The sequence below is a fragment of the Alternaria conjuncta genome, assembly GCF_024043145.1.
Source record: "Alternaria conjuncta strain BMP 0040 chromosome Unknown scaffold_3, whole genome shotgun sequence".
NCBI lineage: Eukaryota > Fungi > Ascomycota > Dothideomycetes > Pleosporales > Pleosporaceae > Alternaria > Alternaria conjuncta.
Window position 1 is genome coordinate 987,563 of NW_026250092.1, and position 19,938 is coordinate 1,007,500.

Sequence of the window (19,938 nt, forward strand, 5' to 3'; positions counted from 1 at the left end):
ACGCGATAGTGCGACGAAGCAAAACCGCGATGTTCGCATTGCGTGAGACATGAGGTTGCCTGTGTATACCCCGAATACATTCCCGTGAGAGCCAAAAGTTCGACTGAACACGCGTCTTCTCGTGCTCAAACACCGGCAACTCCGACCGCATTCCAGCTAGCGTCCCCTCAGAACGACCCTTTCGCAGCGAGCACACCATGTTCGGAAACCCAGGTCATCCCCTCATTCTCTCTGAAGGATATGTCCTTATTGCATCACTGGACAATGGCCACAAGTCTTTCCATACTACCCGGCGTGCCGGCGGTCACCCAGTTGTGGCAGGTGGTCTTCCCAGAGATAGCATACAAACATGCGTATATGATGCACTGTCTCATCAGCCTCTCCGCTTTACACGTTGCCTATCTCAATCCTGACGACAGACGCGCAAATCTCCACATCGCAGCGCATCATCACACGGTCGCTCTCAGCGGATTTAGAGCAGATATCGACACGATTGGCCCGCACAACGCTGAAGCAGTCTTTGCTACTTCAACGCTAATGTTCTTCTACGCTTTCTGTACCTTTTCCAAGCTTTCAGATGCCAACGCGGACAAACAGCAAGATAGCGACAACACCAACGATAGCCTATCAATACGGACATCGCGCATTCTGGGTGCAGAATGGATACCTCTTGTGCGCGGCATTCAGGCTGTGATAGGCCCTATCTATGAACATCTCAAAGAGGGCCCTTTAAAATCAACGCTCCATCTAAAGGACTGGGATGATATGGATCCCAACATGCAGCCGGGACCGGATGATCAGCACGTGGTGCGCATCAAGCAAACGTGGGCTGACGATGGAAATAAGGCAGTATACGACGAGACGCTGTATTTGTTGAGGAAGATGAGTGCGTGGGTCCTTCATTTCCGGAAAACCTGGGAAGATCAACAGGAGGAATGGGGATACAACGGTAGCTGGTCTGCTGTAAGTTACTGAATCTTGCTCTCCAGGTCTACTTGACACTCTTACTGACTCACGGCTTTTGTCGCGATTGGTACAGCCGTTCGTTTGGTTGTCTTTAGTACCGAAAGAATACTTCAAGTTGCAGCAACAACGGCAGCCATTGGCTTTACTCATTTTTGCTTACTTTGGCGCACTGTTAGAACAGCTTCACACAGGTTGGTGGACGGCAGGTTGCGGCACGAGCATCGTAGGTGTAGTAGATGACTTCCTAGGATCCTACTGGGCCGAATGGATGGAATGGCCAAAACAAGTGGTCAACCAACAGCAACAGCGGCAAACATCCGAAAACCAAAGCACCGTTATCCAATAACTCGATCGAGAGACGCGTTCTCAAGCCACGATACCCAAAGCCTCGTAAACGGTTGCAATAAACTCCGACGTCCTCGGATTGCCCATACCACCCTTGCCTTTCTCATTCGTCTGCCCCAACCCGGCTGCATCCATCTTGTTCATAACATATCCAAACGTCATCTTCCTATCCGCGTCAGCGATAACCCGGCTTCCGCCCCAACCACCCCAGGTCGCCGCCCGTCCCAGTGGCAGATCAGCCATTATGCTTCCTTCAGCTGGCAGTCCAAATCCCAGTCCAAGACGGACATTCATCGGAATAACGAGGTCCTGCGCGGCATGTTGCTGCGTCGAGAAAATCTGATCAAGAGTCTTGCCAGATAGGAAAGAAGGGTTTTCCAAGGAGATGACGGACATGAGACGAACGAGAGCGCGCGCATTACTGTATCCGTTCGCCGCGCCAACGACTGAACCCCTCCAGACCGGTTGGTTGGCCCAGTCAGCGTCCATGCCGGGGTTGATGCCCATAGACTTGAACATGATACTCTTTGTATCAATGGCCATGCCCTCCATATTCTCTTGGTGTTGTGGCGGGGGAATAATATCGGCGACTCTGTGCCACTCCTTCTCTGGGACACCAAGTTGAAAGTCCGCCGCGAGTGGACGAGATAGTTCCTCGGCGATGAACTCTTGCATTGGCTTCCCGGTTACACGACGGATCAATTCGCCGAGGAGATGGCCCATTGTGAGTCCGTGGTAGCCGTTCGCGGTACCGGGTTCCCACCACGGCGCCTGCTGCTCCAACAACTTCGTACTCTTTTCTACATCGCACACATCCTCGATTGTAACGGGCCCCTCCCATCCACTCACTCCACTCGCATGCGAAAGAAAGTGGCGTACTTCCACGCCTTCCTTCCCATTCGCGGCGAATTCAGGCCAGTACTTGCACACCTTCTCGTTCGGATCCAGAAGACCCCGGTCGATGCACAGGAGAGTTGCGAGGGCGCAGATGGTCTTGCTAGACGACCAAATACATGTTATCGTATCTTTCTCCCATGGTCGTGTTCGGGCTTCATCTGCGTAGCCGCCCCAGAGATCAACGACTTCCTTCCCGTCGAGGTTGACGCAGATGGAGGCGCCGAGCTCTTCGCCCGAGTCGAGGTAGGATTGGAAGACGGACTTGACTTTGGCGAAGCGAGGGTCGCATGTTCCTTGGACTTTGGCCATGGTGATGGTAGGGGGTTAAGGAGTAGGCTTGGCTGGTATATCGTGATGTGGTCGTATCGAGGTGATGTTGGTTGTGAAGACGTAGTATGAGTTTACTTGCAGACCAGATGCTCGAACTGTGGATGATGCATTTCTGTAACCAGACGAGCAGTACTTGTACTTTTCAAATTCAACAATAGCATCGTCTCCCCAACCTGACGGGGATGAACCCACTCGGTCCGCCGTATAGACCGTATAGCCATCGGCTGCGGAACGTCCGTATTCCGAACTCAGAGCGCGGACTAACAAGGACGACGAGATTAGACGTGGTATGAAAGCGCCCAAGTTACTGCGTTGCGCTACATCTACGCGTAGTTTTAGAGTTGCCGCATCCTGCTGCCGCTGTAGTCGGACCACTCCTCGGCCGACGCCAGCTCTCTCTTAGCGGCATTCCGTGGTTCCTTGTGCGGCGGCTTCGGTGGTACTCCACTACTCAGAGATACTCCGCACATCCACAAGCTGCGGAAGCGGAGTCGAAGTCGTCCCGCAATTGACATCAATTGGATGCATGGCTGCAAATAGATAATCAAACCTTGATTGAGCGCAAGTGAAAAGTGATCATCTAGGTACTGATGGTATGTATGTCATTTTCTGGCACGGGAACACCAGCTTCTTCAGGTTTCACACAAGCATCGTTTCTTCACTCTAGATAGTGAAAACCACTTTTCAATCCGGATAATACTACTACATCCCAAGTCCGTGAGCACGAGGAGGACCGCAGATCCCCATACGCCTCAACACCATCACACCATGCCAACTCCACTCATCCCCGTCCCCTGCCCCTACTTGAGAAACTTACTAACAAGCCCCTTCCCACCCTTAATCAAGTTCTTAACCTCCCTCTTAATATCATCCGTCGAGTTCCCGCCCTGATGTCCCGGCTGCATGAATCCCCCACCTGCACCGCCCTCCCCACCACAATGGCCCTGACCACCACAAGTACCACCAGGGCAACCTTGGATGAAATGCTCAACTTCACCGCAGCATCTCCCACACTCGCCAGAGCCCATGAACGGACCTCCTTGACCCCATCCCACGCGCATGATGCGGGCTTTACGACCTTCCCATCCAGTCTTCGCATCCGTGGCGTGGAAGCAGCCCCAGACCTCTGGGCCGCCGGGCCCGTTGACTAGGACAAAGTTTCCGTGACCAGGACCATAAGGCGGAGAGTCATCGCGAGCGGCTTTGAGAAGGGGTTTGTTAGATTTGGCCCAGGAGTGTGGGTCAAGCGGGTGGCCACCGGTGTAGTACAGGATGTTCATTTTGTACTCGTGTGTCCAGCTTCCCGCGCAACTGTACACAAGACCCATCCAGCGGCCGTCCGGTGAGCAGAGGAACTGCGGGCCCTCGTTTATGCCGCTGGTGCCCGAGAACTCGAATTGCAGGTCTGGAGTGCTGATGCGGATAGGGTGGCCTGTACATTCTGTCGGTGAGACCATTTCGATGATGAAGATCTCTTGTCGCGACTCGTCGGCGTGGGTACCGAGGGGCCAGCCAGAGTAGACGAAGAGCATGGAGCCGCCTAGTGTGACGACTGTACCGTCGATTGCCCATTGCTCTTCGGGGAGACCGCCTAGTCGGCCGAAGAAATTCCATTTACTTGGCTCCAGAGGATCTTCTTCTGAGGGTGGTCCTGCTAGGACAAACATGCGATGCGACTTGTTGCCATGCTTGGGGTCGTCGGCCGCGAAGTAGACATACCAGCGGCCGTGGATGGAATGCAGTTCAGGTGCCCATAAGTCGGCGGAGTAGGGCTGGTCTGGCGGAGGACGCCAGATTACGTTCTTCTTGCACTTCTTCTCAAAGTCGAAGAGTGAGTCCGCGGACCAGATCTCGATGTGGCCGCCACAGGTGAAGGTCATGTAGTACGTGCCTTTGTCCCAGAGTACGTATGGATCCGCACAGCTGCTGCTAGTGATGGTGAGGATCGTATCATGGTATTGCGGTCGTTGTGAAGGCCATGCTGGCTGCAGTTGCTGCGCCATGTTTACCGCTTTTGCCTTCTGGTCCGATCCCGAACTTCAGCTACTAGTGAGAGTATCGTTTGGGGAGACCTCAGAACCGATGAAAGAGGTCGGATACGTTCTCAGATGGAGTGAAAGTGCTAGCTATTGTACCAAATCTAGATCGTTGACTGCACTATCAGCGTGTGGCTGTGTGCATGTGATCTCTGCTCCAAGGCGCACGCGCGTAACAGCTGTATGATGACGTCATCGCGTACAATCATTTTCTTGGTTAGTACTACATAGCCGGACTGCTTCACCTTAAGCAGGCGCGTATGGGGACGGACCGAAAGGCTGTGGAGGTGTGATGCGGAAAATTTGGCAATTATTGCCGAGGGGGAAACAGGGTCCAATGTGGCAGTGAAGTGGGGGAAGGTGCAAGCCACACGTCTGATTGCCACGTTTTTGCGGGCACTATCAGTAAGGAAGGGTGTTCAGCATTCTTGACTGTGTTATGATTATACTGTTACCTAAAGGTTCTTCCTAGCCCGGCTACATTACTATACAACAGCCCGTCCATGATCATAGTACCTCATAACTCAGCCAAAATAGTCCGATTATCCAAGGTGGCTGGAGCGCATGCCCGGAAGTCATGCCCACATTAAAGCCCGGCAGAAATCCGTGTATCCGTCATCGCCGCAATAAACACTAATAATATTTCCTGTAAAGAGTCCAAATCTTTACATGCTATGGTGTCCTGCCCTTGAGTCGAAGACTGGGTATCCAGCATTGCCAACGACTTTAGCCAAGAAAGCAGAGATCGGCGCGCATGTCGTAAGGCATTGTGAAAGAAAAGCACCGTAAACGCCGTGCCAGATCCAAGATGACCAGGAACGGCAAGTTCGAGTCCAATAAATAAGTTGCGTTGAAGGTATATAGTGTGATGGCGTTATACGTTGAATGAGTGTGCGTCGGTGTTTCACACTATAGCTCTGTCTTGAGCGTCTGGTCGACAGTAAGTTCGCCAGACTCGATGCGGTCTACGCGAAGTACGAGCTCCTGTATTACCATTAGTATGTTGAACTTTACGGTTGCTGTTGTAGCGCTTACCTTGAGAGCTCTAGCGGTCTTGAATGCAAGTGGCGGAATCCTGTCGCGACCTCCACCGTTGATGTCGACAGCAAGCATACTCTGTCTGCATTCATCGAGCACCTCTACTACGGGAAGTGCGTGCTTTTTCAACGCAGGGTTGGAAAGCTGATTTACAGCATCGTAGGTCTTATTACCAGTGTCGTCGACTGCTTGCGAGATGTCCTGGATGTACTCGTAAATTTGTTGCTCGTCACCGGGCGTAGAATCAGGGTTCGAGCGGATGAGATTGACAAGCGGCTGTATGCTCTGGACGAGGAGTGCGGTCTGATCTTCAAGGTAGTTCTGCCAACGTTAGTAGAGGTTGACTACTGGTATTGGTTGGAATGTACCTTGAAATCGAGCATACCGCTATCGCCTGCGCCATTAGCACCGTTCATGGCTCCACTTTGCCCGTCGTATCCGCTGTAGGGAGAGCTGTAGGTGCTGTACCTGGTAGTATCACTGCTGCCGCCTTTGCTGCTACCACTACGCTGGTGACCGTATGCCGAGGTCGCACCGCTGCTGTTGGTATTGTCGTTGGTGTTGCTCGGCGAGTACGCACTGTAGTTGTTGTGTCCAGCCGGCTTTAGTGGCATCGGCCTATCAGCATCCTCATCGTCTGCCTCAAGCTCGTCTTCTGGTGTAGGTCGCACTTTGACGTGTTTGACCAGCTCGACAACAGCTGTTGACAAATGACTAGCTGCAGCGTCCAAGAGACTGACTGGTGACAGGCCGCCGGATGCCGTATGGTTCTTGGTAGCAGTAATGAGGTTGTTGGCCGTGGCGCTGACGCGAGACTTGAGCTTTGCTTGCTGCTTCTCAGGGCTTGCAAAGAGGTCGCCGCTCACACTGCTGGTGGGAGACTGGACCTGTGACAGAGAAGTGCTGTCAATGTCACCCGTAATGGCTCGTACACATTTGACGACATGGCGCATACTCTCGAGAGTCTGCTCTGAGTTTGCTCTTCTCGCAGTCTGCAGCAGCTCATCAATGCTCAGCTGGAACTTGGTGATGTGAACATCCTTGACCAATCCGTCTGGCGTAGTAAAGGCAGCATCGCGGGTGATGTTGGGTTGGTTCAGGGACATGAGCTGTTGTAAGCCCATCGAAGATGCTTTGAGGTTTCGCAGTTGTGTCTTTGCTTTGGCATATCTTGACTTCCAGTCTTTGAGATCCGCCTCGAGTGATGACACTTGACTCGCCATTTGCTCTTCCTTCTCGGCCGCGGCATCGCTGCGGGCAGAAAGTTCCCTCATTTCTTGCAGGAACATGGCTGCGTCTCTTCGTACTTCTTCAGCCACCTGCTGTTGTTCGCTCAACTCCCGTTCGAGCTCCTCGCATCGTTGTCGCCATTCACCGTCTCCATCGTTGTGCGCTTGCTGAGGTGCTCGAGACTGGAGATCTGCGATCTGTTCACGGAGGCTGCTCTCGACATCTTCGTTTTCGTTGCGCAATCTATCTATCTCGGAACGAAGTGAAGAGTTGAGATTCTCAGCCTGTTGAACCTTTTGTTCAAGCGTATTCCGAAGTTGATCCCACTCCGCACGTTCGGAAGCCGAGGCACCGTCGCGTGTCTTGTCGGTTTCTTGGAGTCGCTGCAGTTCGTCGTCCTTGCTACGTATGGTTGTTTCCAGCGAGCCAATCTTCTCCTGCAACTCAGCCACTTGGCTTTGCAGATCTGCGGTCATCTTTTCCTGCGCCATGCTCATACTCTTCGCGCTCTTGTTCGTTTGCCGCCTGGCAGCAGCGCCTTCCAGATTAAATGCATCGTCATCATCTGCTCCGCTGTCATCGTCATCTTCGACCAGGGTTCCTTTGTTCGGCACAATCGTGTTTGACTGGAACGTCTTCGGCAGTGGCCGCCCGAACGAGCCACCCGACCCATTTGAACCGGGCCGCAGCCCGCCTGGTGGACCTGGGGGCCCTCCTTGGGGTCCGCCCATGGGTCCGCCCATTGGAGGTCCCCGATAGCCTGGCCCTGGCGGAGGTCGTCCGCCCATGCTGTTCGGTGTGCCGCCTCTACTCGGAGGCCCTCTGTTACTTATGCGACTCGCGATGCTGCCGTTGGGGCTCGAGGATCGTGGGGGGATGTCGCCGCCGGTGAAGCGCGGGAATCTGCGCTCGAGTTCGTAGAAGACATCGGTCGCGAGTTGTCGGAAGCGCTCGAGAGGCAGCGTGGAGAGCTTTTGTCTCGCCTGGTTACGTTTTGGGTGGAAGTTGTTCTTGGGTAGGAGATATTTGGGGGTGTCGTTGCCAGTCGCACCTGGGCCTCCCCGCTTGCGGTCCTGCTCTCTGCGTATCGACTCATCATATACGTCGGTGCTGAGCTCCTGGAACTGCACAGCAGACAGGCGGGTCAGCTTGTCCTTGGCCCGGCTCGGGCGCGGGTTGCCCTTCTCGTCATTGAGATACGGCCCCAAGTAGGCCTTGAGCACTCTAAAATGTTCCGACATGGTCTCCTCTAGCGCTTGCATTTTCCTAGGGTCTATCATGGGCCGCGTGTTTTCACTGATGCTGGAGGCGTACAGGCCCGTACCGTCGCTCGATCGGCCTACTGAGCTGGGCGGCGAGGGGTTGCCATTGCCGGTGCCAGGGCGCATACCATTGAGCATGCCGCCATCGGGGTTGCTAGGCCCGTATGTGTTGGGAGGGATGGTCGGCGAGTACGGATTGTCGCCGCCAATGTTCCGGTAGCCGTTGATGGGCGACCACTCTTGGCTGTCGGTGGAGAGGGGCGATAGGGCGCCATTGCGGGTGTTCATGGCATTCATCGTGGTTGCGTCGCGTTTCACCCCGCGGGTTGCCGCTGTCACAGGGATCGTATCCGTATCGGGGCGTGTTAGTGGGCTTCAGATGGGAGCGAAGGTTTGCAAAAGCAGAGGGCGTGGCGGGCGGCGAGGGCTGCTGGTGAAACTCTAGGCGTGGTAGGAGTCGACGGGCGTTCGGCAATGTTCCGAAGTGCGATGCGGTGAAGGAGCGAATGCAAACAAAGCAGCGCAGCACGTCAGCCAGCCAAGGGAGTGGAATGCACGCCAGCGGTCTAGTCAAAGAGGCCGAGGTGCGGTGCGAAGAGAGCGACAATCAGAACCAGAATATTACTACGAGTATGCAGGAACCCAGCAGCCGGGGCCATTGACACTTATGAGGCTGCCCGCTGCTGTTGTCCAATGTCGGTGATGCTGCCCCTTTCGCGCGGCCTTGGCTGGGGCATTTAGGCGCTAACTAGCAGCCAGACGGGCGGCATGGCAAGGGCGCTCAACACTGAAGCCGTCGACGCTCCCCGTGGTGTTGATTGCGGAACCTGGTAATAGTGAATGTCGCATTCAGCCTGCCCTGGGAGTCCTGTCCTGCCAGTCTTATGGCAGGCAGCGGTACCATGAACGTCGTGATAGAGGTCCGCGTTTTACGAAGAGATTGCCATGGCCATCCCGGCCGTCGGGTCTGGCCCGGCGATCATGGGCCAACACTGTGGAGACTGAACTAATTTCGTACAGCGAATACGCAAATTGATGGGGTATAGAACAGTCTATCATATCAAGACTACGTTGTAGAAATAGAACATATGATGCCACGCGTCTCGCTGGTGGCTGTTCCCAGTCGACGCCTCTCCCGCTCGCTATAGAGCAAGTGCACCCTTGCCAAGCCACAACACGTGCGCAGCTTCGTCACGTGTCAACCGCCGACCCTCGATCTACTCCGAACCGTCCCTAACGAGCTCTCTTGATCTTCGAAGGCGCCTGGTTCCGGCATTCTGGACAGAGCCAATCCCCCAATGGCTCTTCCTTGATGCCCACACACTCCCAGTGGAACCACTGATACCGACAATTGTCGTTATCGCAGGCCACCATATCGCCGAAGCTAACGCGCTGGCATGTGCAGTACTTGGTGTCATCAGACTCATCTTCCTCCGCATCGCCGCCCCCCATGCCTGACATATCTTCGTCTTCGGTGCCCGCTTCACTTGCCACGCTCTCATCGTCCGCCGTCGTCGATGGCGATGCTCGTGACCCACCCTTGCGGCGTTTCTTGTTGACCCCAGACTTGGCGGTAAGGGCCGCCTTGCGCAGCGGTTGCTGTGGTTTCGCCTTTTTTACTGTGAGTGCGTTCTTCTGCGGCCGGGGTCCTACGCTGCCTGCGCGCGATCCAGGTGTGGACGGTTTCGGGGTCCCGGGCCCTATAGACCCTTGCCGGCCCAGGTTTGAAGATGCTGCAGGGAGAGGGCCAATGCTTCCTGTCGGTCGGCGACGCTTGCTGTCGCTTCCTGCCGAGAGTTCACGCTCCTGTCGCGCGTTCGCCTGTATGGCACTCTGCTGGTTTGTGAGTCGTTGCTGGTTCAACAGCGCCTGTGTCTGCATGCTCTGCAGCGATGGATTCATCCTCGAGTTTAAACCTACGTTTGTCGCATTAGTAAGTCGTGCGATGGCAGCGGCCTGGGCAAGGTTTGGAGCACCACCGCCGTTGCCAGACACGGGGAGCAGCGGTGTGTTGGACCCTGTATTCGACTGCGACGCTGGTGGCACCAAGTTACCTGGAGAGTTCCTCAAAAGTGATGGCATCTCCGGGTCAGTAGGTATTGAACCATCGTTTTGCAGGTCTCGTAATTTGATATCGAGTCGCTTTACGTGACGGTCGAGCTGGTATTGTAAGTAGATGTAACAGAATTCGTTACGAATGACACACCAGCGCAGCCGCCTTGTCGACAAGCCCTATCTTCTCCTCTTGCAGGATCTGTGCCTTCTCATAGTTTGCCATAATGGTTTTCGAATACCCAGCCTCTTTTGGGTTCTCGACTAGGCTGCCATTGAGTTTGATGAATTTTTGTATGCTGCCGTCGCGTTGCTGTATGCCAGACTTCAGTTCTTGGATTTGGTTGTCTTTGGCCTGCACTTCTTCGTAGAGATGCGTAATCTCTGCTGGAAGATTGGCAACTGCGGCTTGTTAGTTGCGAAGTCGCGCACAATGTTCTGATCTAAGTTACCATCATGTATGAACTGTTCAAGTACTGTTGCCGCATCCTCTGCGATAGCCATGTTGAGATTTCAGGTAGGTCGGATGGCTAGGCGTGTCGACGCGTGTGGCGATGTTCGTGACGAGTTATGTCGCGCGCAGCCAGGACGCCGTTGACAGCAAGCTCGGAACGGCGGACAGAAAGATCAAGCGCTGTATTCTCCGTTGCACCTGCGAGTTTGATGGTAGTCGATGAGCGCTGATGGCTTTACAAGTGAAGGAGCCGTGTCGCAATGAAGGAAATGACAAAGCGCAAAAACCTTTCCGCAGACTCCTACTTTGGTCGCACTCAAATCCCAGTTCTTAACCTCTTCTCGCGTCTCGACCGGATTATATCGTGAGTTTAGCTGTTGCGACAGACTATCGGAGTCGTGTTGTAACGCGTCGGGCATGCAGGAACAGCCGCTGACAAAGAGGCTAGATTACGTGTTCGGCAAGATGCAGCGCTATCACACCCAATCAGACGACGGCACCGAATACGAGCCCGTCTCATCCACCACGAACGAGCCTTGTTCCGACGACGCTGACAACTCCAGCCGAGGGGACGACTTGACTGAAGACCAGGGCCACCTGCCATATAGCCACGAGTTCACTGGTACCAGTGTGGACCCGAAGCTCGCTACACTTCTCAACGGACCACAGTGGCAGAAGCCAAATCCGTACACACGTCGCACAGCTAGAGTAAACTACAGCCTTAAGAAGGAGCCCTCGCCATCTGCCCAGAAACGGCCTCCACAAAAACCAAAGGTACGCGTGCAGTGTCGTTTCCAGAGACCCCCTGCACACCTTCGCTACGGAACATCGTGTTCGCCAGTTGCGAGACCCGTCCAAGCTCCAGTGTTCTCGCAGATATACTAACAAGCGCAGTACCTTGCGGCAGAGGACAATCGAGCTCCGCCCCCCGCACCTGACCCTGATACTTTAGCACGCTGGAACAACAGCCGGGAAGAGGAACTGAGACCCCACTCCTTTATCAATACTTTCGTTAGCACCAAAGACGAGGTAAATCGCTGGATCTACGAGGGTGCGCCAAAGACACGCTCCATTAGCGAGGACTTTCTGGAGGGATTTCACGACTCTTCACACATCTTTCGCGATATGCGGGTCACCGACTATGCGCCGCCCAGCGGTCCCAGCAACATCGTGCAGGAGTACCTCTCTCCCGAAGATCCTTGGGTCGCCAACTACCAGGATTTCAAGGTGCTCACTGATGCCGAGAAAAGAGAAGTAATTGCTCGAGAAGCCGAGGAACATGGCCTTGAAAGACCGAAGGGCTGGAACGTGTCCTTCCACTACAACCCACACGTCGAGTACCATCACTTTGGCAGCTCACATCCAATGAAGCCATGGCGTTTGACGCTGACGAAACAACTCGTTCTTGCGTATGGTCTAGAGTATACTATGGACTTATTCGAACCGAAACCAGCGAGCAAGGATGATCTTGGTATATTCCATGACCGCGAATATCTAGACTATCTCAGCATGATCACACCTCAAAACGCGCAGCCTGAAGATCCACAGTACATAACATATGGCTTCGGTGGTGAATCAAACGACTGTCCGGTGTTCGACGGACTTTGGAACTACGTATCCCTCTATACTGGAGCTACGATGAGTGCTGCATACAACCTGATCAACAACCAATCCAACATCGCCATAAATTGGTCCGGAGGTTTACATCATGCGAAAAAGAATCTCGCTTCTGGGTTTTGCTACGTCAACGACATCGTCATAGCGATACAAACGCTCCTCTCGCGGAATCAGCGAGTCCTGTACATTGACATTGACGTTCATCACGGCGACGGTGTCGAGCAAGCGTTTGAGTCTACAGATCGTGTCTTCACACTCTCATACCACAAATACGGCATTGACAAACACGGCTACCCATTCTTCCCCGGTACAGGAAACATCGACGAGACAGGTCCCGTAGACCCCAGAAACCCCGGCAAAGCTCACAGTTTGAATATACCCATTGATGATGGCATCGACGATGACCAGTACAAATGGCTGTTCAAGACAGTCACAGGCGCCGTAATCGACAAGTATAATCCGCAAGCCATTGTTCTCCAATCCGGAGCCGACTCTCTTGGTGGCGACCGCCTCGGTCGTTTCAATCTCAACATCAAAGCGCACGGCTACTGTGTCGAAACCGTAAAAGCCTACGGTCGCCCTCTACTCATCATCGGCGGTGGGGGCTATACACCTCGCAATGTCGCACGAACATGGTGCCACGAAACTTCCGTTTGTGTAGGCGCGACACTCCACAACGAGCTACCTGCCCATGTTCCCTACCTCCAAGCCTTCAAAGGAGCTGAGAACGGCGATGGTGTTCTATACCCTGATCTGCACAACACAAAGCGACACGACAATCTGAACTCGCAGGCTAAGCTGCACAAGCTAGTCGAGCAAGCGCTCGAAAATTTGAGATACTTGGAGGGCGCACCTAGTGTGGTGGTGGATACTAAAGGCATACCCTTGGAAGAGCTCATGCGTGTCAGAGAAGCGATCGATCGGGAGATGGAGGAAGAGGCAGAGGAGAAGGCGCGTCTCTCCGTCGAGAACAGTAGACGCAAGAAGGAGAAGAATATCGGAGGCCGCGGTGAGCGGAGGTAGGGTTGGATACCCTTGCTGTGTTAGAATGGGATTCAACCTTCTGATCACGGCCCATCTACAAGGCGTTCAGGAAAATATTGGAGTCGAGGGAGGATACGCTTTTCGCGATACCCATCACGAGCATTTGGATAATCTATGCTAGGCAACACTCTGTACGGATATGCCATGTCTGTTCTCGGAAAAGTCCTTGGACGCATGCATGTCGGATTAAGGCGGACTTGCGGAGATGATTGGTAGCTCCGAATTTTTGACCGATTCCTCGCAGTCCACGGGACGCGGACAGACTTACATTGGTAGCACATCGTGAACCCTGGTCCTGTTCCAAATCACCTTGTGACGTGTTGTTTCGACTTTTCTGCTTGATGCATTGGCAGGTCTCCGTGGGCCCCGACATAGTTCTACGGTGATGTGTCGATTGAGTTCCAACTTGGACTAAGTCGCGAACGATGTGCTGCACACGGGTGGCCTGACTGGAATGACTCAAAGAGCACTTTAGGCATATGGGGTTTGTAGTAATCTGACTGCAACGGGCCGCCTGACAGGACTGCTGTTGGTTATCAGATGCTCAGTCCCAGCCGTGGATGACGTTGCGTCGGTTTTAGTCGGGCGTAAGGCATAATGTGCGCTGCTTCCTCCGCAGGTTTGCAAGTCAGCCAATCGACTTTCCGTCTCTGTCCCAATATTTCATGGTTGACCAGCCTGATCTGCTCGGGCGTTGATGCGCCATAGTTTGATTCGCCAGAGACTGCATGCCCCACCGGGAATGTTCCGCTTCGTACTGGGTTCGTACACAGTGGTCGGAGAGTGAAGTTGGGTCAGCACCGACAATCGACCAGGGTCTCGCCGCAAGAGTCAAGCCACACGGAGGTGCGAGTGTCAAGAGTGAGAAGACGTCTGGGTGAGAGAAGAGACTATTCCCAGTGTCATCCACCTCTCGTACAATGTCGGACAATACGCAGCAGAGCCAGAGTCCGCCCAATGGCACACACAGGCCAAGCGGCAGCATCAGCGGCCCCTCACCCGGTGGTGGTGCTGGGCCGACGCCAAACCCCCGGTCGTGCGTAACCTGCCGCAGGCGCAAAGTCAAATGCGACAAAAAGAACCCGTGTTCCAACTGTCTACGCGCCAAAATCGACTGCATCTTCCCCGGACCTGGACGTGCGCCGCGCAAGAGCAGGAAACCACCAGATGCCGAGTTGCTGGAGAGGCTGAGGCGCTTGGAGGGCGTCGTCACCAGCCTGAATGCCCAGGTGGAGGGCCACGAGCAGGAAGCCGCCGACCGTGAGAAGGAGCGACACAGCAGCACGAGCGAAGAGGGATGCCCCAACGGGAACAGCGGCGTAAAGTGGCCTGCCAAGCAGCATGGCGCAAAGGTCGCGACAGACACCAGCGTCGAGGGTCTCGAGAGCCGCTTCGGACGCCTGGTGGTTGAGAATGGCCGGAGCCGTTATATCAACAACTCTTTCTGGGCTTCCCTGAACAACGAGGTATGTACGAAGAACTGACTAAACAGTAACTACGCTGATGCATCCCAGGTCGAAGATCTAAAGGCGATACTCATAGAGAACGACGAGGACGAAGATGACGCACAGTCGCCCGAATCGTCCAACATGTCCTCGGCCCAGGGCTTCATCTTCGGCTACAGTTCCTCCAACGTCGATATGCACGCGCTGCATCCTCCCGAGCAACAAGCTCGCCAGTTCTGGGAAGTCTACAAGGAGAACGTCGAGTCCTTAGTCAAGGTCTTGCACATTCCCACCTTCGAGCCTACCGTCTTCGACGCCTTCGCACATCCCGATAAAGTGAGTAAAGGGTTGGAAACGCTCCTGTTTGCCGTATACTACGGCGCCGTAACAAGCTCCACCACGGAAACCTGTCTGGAAAGATGGGGAGAAGACAGAGCTACACTGCTGAATCGATATCGATTTGGACTGGAACAGGCCTTGGCGAGGGCAAACTTCCTTTACTGCGACGAGGTTATTATACTGCAGTCGTTTGTCATCTTCCTCGTCTTGATGCGGCGCAACGATGACGCGCGCAAGATCTGGACGCTGACTGGCCTGGTTGTACGTATCGCGCAGACGCTCGGAATACACCGAGATGGCAGCCACTTCGGTCTGCCACCATTCGAGATCGAGATGCGAAGGCGGCTTTGGTGGCAGATTTGTATTCTCGACGCACGATCCTCCGAAGACCACGGCTGCGATCCCACCATTGTGGAAGCTCAGTTTGATACCAAGATGGTAAGTCTTTTCGACTCAAGTCCCGCACATGTATGCTAATACCTCGCAGCCCCTCAATGTGAACGACACAGATATACACCCCGACATGACCGAGTTCCCCGAAGAGCGACAGGGCTTCACAGACATGACCTTCTGCCTCCTCCGCTTCGAAATCGCTCACATCATGCGCCGCATCGCATACATACCTCCGGGACCCGCTAGGTGCACCGAGTACTTCGCTGGCATGACGATCGAGCAGAAGGAGAAGTGGATAACAGAGTGCCACCAGGCCATGGAAAACAAATACCTCAAGAACTGCGATATGACTATTCCGATTTGTTGGGTTACGGCGACGATTTCCAGGCTCATCATGAGCAAGATGTGGTTGATAGTATATCATCCATATCAGCGGAAAGATGGGGGTGCGACGTTGCCCCAGGAAACCAAGGATAAGCTTTTCATTACCTCGCTTGAGAATGTGGAGTACTCCATGCTGCTCGAGACCGAGGCGCGAACTATGAAATGGGGCTGGCTCTTCCGCACGTATGTGCAATGGCACGCCATCGCCTTTCTGCTTTCTGAGCTATGCGTCCGTACCAAAGGCGAAGCCGTAGAGCGCGCATGGAGGGCCCTAGAAGCCACGGCGGGCCGTTGGTGGTTCCCGCTCAACGACGCGTCGCCACTCCGCAAAGGCCAGCAAGGAACTCTGTGGAAACCGCTCAGAAAATTGCTCACGAAAGCAAGGGTTGCGCGAGAGCGAGAGTTGGCTCTTGAGCGGGCTAGCTTGGCTATTCGAAGCGGGCAGTTTGGTAACAGCCCATTCTCGTTCCAGATGCCATCTGCGCAGAGTCAGATGAACCAGTCAGGAGTGACCACATCACAACAAGACGCCGACATCCTGGACAGCATGCTGCGACCTGCTGCACCGAAGTTGGGAGACATGCCTAGCACTGAACTTGGAAGTTGGCCGAACAGCCCCACGCAAGCCAAATCGCGGAACAGTCCGCTGCAGAATGGAGACGGCATGAGTGGGCAACGACAATTACCGAATGGACCAGCAAACGGCACACGAGGTCACAGCAATAGCAGTCCTGGGAAGGAATTCGGTGACTTGTTTGAATTCGGCCTTGACAATGTGATCAACGATGTCATGGGTGCTGGTGGAGTCTATGACGGGACAACCGTAGACTTTCCAAACTTTGCTGCCCCGTCCACGACTTCGCAGCCTCCGCGCTCGAACACCACCACTTCAATACATCCATACGGCACACATGGCGCGCATCCACCAACAAAGGCGAATGGCTACCCCACGTTTGGCGACGGCATGCTTCCAACCACCAACATGGATTTCAGCATCGACAACGCCGGCAACACTGCTTTGAATGGCATGCTCATGGGCGGCAACGGGCAGCAGCAGCAGCAGGTTGACGACGCCGTCATGATGGACAATGGCGACATGGACTGGACGCTTTGGGACGACATGGTTACTCAGTATGGTCACGGGGGCAACCCGTCGAATCCGGCTAGTACGGCTTTAGTAAACTGGTTCTGAGTGAGTATTTCAAACAGTAATGTTTTCACGAAGCTATGATTGGCGTAGATATCGGCGTTTGGTGGGGAAAGAGCTCTACTCCGTCCTACATGAGCGAGTGAACGAATGGGCGGTTTTATATATCTTATGTTAGAGGTGTAATTCCTAAGCACCTTGTATACAGCGAATACAAGGGATTTTGGAATCACATCTGCATTGCAACTATACCTTGTGCTCGATACACTCAAAATGCATTTTCAACCATTCCACCAACCAGCTACATTTCCTTGACTCTCAGATAACATGGTGGAACGGAGCTAACTAGTACAACACCCTGATGTCAGCTCATACACACCGGTGATGCTGGTCGGTAAACACGTAAGAATGCGACAGGGATAAGGCGCATATATATACCACGTGGAGGCTCTGATTGCGTAGTGCAGCTCTTGGTATCGATAACCTTATCTTCACCGCTTGCCAGCGGCTTGTTGCCCCACGTCCTCTTTCATGCACGCCACGTTACGTGCGCTATACGTGCTCGTTGTAATACAACATCATTTTGTTTATGAAGTTTTCCGTTGTCGAATACATCACAGCACCTTTGAGAACTCTGCCTGTCGCTTCTTCATCTGGTTTGCAGTGGATACTAGGAGACCTGCGAGTAAGCAGTCGGAAAGAAGGAGATCTAGAAGGTTGCGATATTAAGCAAGTGTACCCGAGTGTCTGGTTCTCGGGTTTACATCACTTTTAGGGTCTTGAGAGCGGACTGCGAGACAAGAGATCGCTTCTAGAGCCAGCGAAATCGGCGGCAGCTTCATTTTACTCTCTGCACTTCGGCCCTCGATATACGTTTACTTTCATACTGTCTTTCTACTCGCATATCTATCGCATCTGAGCATTTATACATTCGACGATAAATCATGTCATCCGCAACACCAACGCCCCAGGACTCTGGGCTGCCTGCGCCTGCAACGCCATACGAAACCTCATCTTTGACGTCGGACGCTTCGTCTGCGTCAAAGCCAACCATACTCCATCTCGGCGACGATATCCGGTGGAACCATGACTTGTACGCAGAGCTAAACAACAAATTCAACATCATAAGAACATACTCGATGGCTAGAGAAGACTTCAAACAAGCGCTCAAAGAGAAAAAATGGGGCGATTTCGTAGGCATGTACCGACCCTTCTGGAACACAGGCGGCGAAATGGGGAATTGGGATGAAGAACTCATGTACGTCCACCACCATCCCCTTCCCTCGCAACCCCACGCACTAACCCTCCCCCAAGCGACCTCCTCCCCTCCTCCTGCAAAATCTATGCCTCAGCCGGCGCAGGTTTCGACTGGGTAAACACGCAATACCTCGCCTCACACGCAGGAACCATATACTGCAACAGCGCCTCCGCATGCACCGAATCCGTCGCCGACGCCGCCATCGTACTAATCCTGTCCTGCTACCGCGCAATCACCTGGTCCTTCCTCGCAGCGCGATCGTGCGACCCAGAGCAGTTCCGCAACGCGAATCAGAACATTGCGGCCGTGACGCACAATCCCAATGGCAGCACGCTTGGTATTGTCGGGCTGGGTCGCATCGGTATGCGTGTTGCGGAGAAGGCTAGTCGCGCTTTTGACATGAAGATTGCTTATTACGATGTTGTGAGAATGGAAGAGAGGGAGAAGGAAATTGGGGCGAGGTGGTGTGCGAGCCTGGAGGAGCTGCTGTCGTCGTCGGATTGCGTGCTACTTGCTACGCCGTTCTCGGGGGATACGCTGCTTTCGACGAAGGAGTTTGGACAGTTTAAGAAGGGGGCGAGGCTTGTGAATATTGCGAGGGGCAAGTTGGTGGATGAGGAGGCGCTTAATACGGCGTTGGATGATGGGATCGTTTCGGCGGCGGGGCTGGATGTTCATGCTAATGAGCCCGATGTGAATGAGAGGTTGGTGCAGAGGAACAATGTTATGGTGTTGAGTCATACGGCGGGTGCGAGTGTCGAGAGTCATGTTGGGTTTGAGAGGTTGGGTATGGAGAATTTGTTGGGCTGGTTGGAGAAGGGGGAGGAAGGTTGTTTGAGTGCTGTGAATTTGGCGTGGTTGAAGCGGGAGTGATGGATTGTAGATGTGTCTGCGTTTCGTGTTTTTTTCAGTCGTTGACGCATACGCAGTGTCCTTTTCTTTCCATGCTCTCTAGATCACATCAACGTCTTCTTCACGCTCCCCGACTAGCATATAGTTTCCTTTGCTCGTTCTTTTCCATTTTACTCTCCTGGCTACTCACACACTCCCTATCTTCTCACTACTCAAGCACTCTTGAACTCAGACATGTTCGACCTTGTAGGTCTTATCGATCGACACACCCCCGTCCAAGCGTCTATCTTGCAGCAACTCGAAATCAGGGATATCATAGCCTTGTCTCGCGTGTGTAAAACGCTAAAGCACGTCTATGAAACTACTATAAAGACCCAATACAACATCAACAATGCGTTGAAGCCGTTTTTCGCTTCACCGGTGGAGTTTCGCAACGTCCAAGCAGAAACTGATGCTATCATCAGCAACAGCTTTGCAATCTGCTTTTTCCTTCGCAGACCTGGCACACATCAGCTTATTATCTTTGTTCGAAGAGGTTCTTCAACTACGAAAATGCAAGCATACCTAGAGAAGGATGGATGGGTTGGGCCCGAGATCCCGCCACCACTCGAAGACTGCGATGAAGTACGCCCTTTTTAGCTGAATCTGCTTTAAAGAAGACGCATAGAGCTAACAAATGACAGTTATATCACTTCGATAAGCATGTCCGCAACTGTAAGCAGAAAGCGAAAGTACGTCCGTCATGCGATTGCCCTCATTTGGTCCTCCTCAGCAGCTGCGATTCCCCGCTTTGCGCTGCTTTGCTCCAGCCCTCGGTAACAGAAGTCTTCAACATAATCACTTGGTCGC

At 53.7% G+C, this 19,938-nt stretch overlaps 7 protein-coding genes across 7 annotated transcripts; 4 read left to right on the forward strand and 3 right to left on the reverse strand.

Moving 5' to 3' along the window:
- Positions 1 to 357: 357 nt before the first annotated feature.
- J4E85_002307 (uncharacterized protein) lies at positions 358 to 1,312 on the forward strand (the record flags this gene model as incomplete). The annotated part of the gene is made up of 2 exons (XM_051466586.1): positions 358 to 963; positions 1,040 to 1,312. 2 exons carry the CDS (start codon positions 358 to 360, stop codon positions 1,310 to 1,312), a joined length of 879 nt encoding a protein of 292 aa, XP_051329441.1.
- A 20-nt stretch (positions 1,313 to 1,332) lies between these two features.
- On the reverse strand, positions 1,333 to 2,517 carry J4E85_002308 (uncharacterized protein; the record flags this gene model as incomplete). Its single annotated transcript, XM_051466587.1, has 1 exon — positions 1,333 to 2,517. One exon carries the CDS (start codon positions 2,515 to 2,517, stop codon positions 1,333 to 1,335), a length of 1,185 nt encoding a protein of 394 aa, XP_051329442.1.
- Positions 2,518 to 3,338: 821 nt separating this feature from the next.
- On the reverse strand, positions 3,339 to 4,541 carry J4E85_002309 (uncharacterized protein; the record flags this gene model as incomplete). Its single annotated transcript, XM_051466588.1, has 1 exon — positions 3,339 to 4,541. One exon carries the CDS (start codon positions 4,539 to 4,541, stop codon positions 3,339 to 3,341), a length of 1,203 nt encoding a protein of 400 aa, XP_051329443.1.
- A 942-nt stretch (positions 4,542 to 5,483) lies between these two features.
- J4E85_002310 (uncharacterized protein) lies at positions 5,484 to 8,392 on the reverse strand (the record flags this gene model as incomplete). The annotated part of the gene is made up of 3 exons (XM_051466589.1): positions 5,484 to 5,558; positions 5,610 to 5,933; positions 5,981 to 8,392. 3 exons carry the CDS (start codon positions 8,390 to 8,392, stop codon positions 5,484 to 5,486), a joined length of 2,811 nt encoding a protein of 936 aa, XP_051329444.1.
- A 2,635-nt stretch (positions 8,393 to 11,027) lies between these two features.
- Positions 11,028 to 13,250, forward strand: J4E85_002311 (uncharacterized protein; the record flags this gene model as incomplete). The annotated part of the gene is made up of 2 exons (XM_051466590.1): positions 11,028 to 11,384; positions 11,505 to 13,250. 2 exons carry the CDS (start codon positions 11,028 to 11,030, stop codon positions 13,248 to 13,250), a joined length of 2,103 nt encoding a protein of 700 aa, XP_051329445.1.
- A 941-nt stretch (positions 13,251 to 14,191) lies between these two features.
- Positions 14,192 to 17,024, forward strand: J4E85_002312 (uncharacterized protein; the record flags this gene model as incomplete). The annotated part of the gene is made up of 3 exons (XM_051466591.1): positions 14,192 to 14,737; positions 14,786 to 15,493; positions 15,543 to 17,024. 3 exons carry the CDS (start codon positions 14,192 to 14,194, stop codon positions 17,022 to 17,024), a joined length of 2,736 nt encoding a protein of 911 aa, XP_051329446.1.
- Positions 17,025 to 17,923: 899 nt separating this feature from the next.
- Positions 17,924 to 19,110, forward strand: J4E85_002313 (uncharacterized protein; the record flags this gene model as incomplete). The annotated part of the gene is made up of 2 exons (XM_051466592.1): positions 17,924 to 18,237; positions 18,294 to 19,110. The coding sequence occupies 2 exons, from the start codon at positions 17,924 to 17,926 to the stop codon at positions 19,108 to 19,110; spliced, it is 1,131 nt and encodes a 376-aa protein (XP_051329447.1).
- Between the last annotated feature and the right edge of the window lie 828 nt (positions 19,111 to 19,938).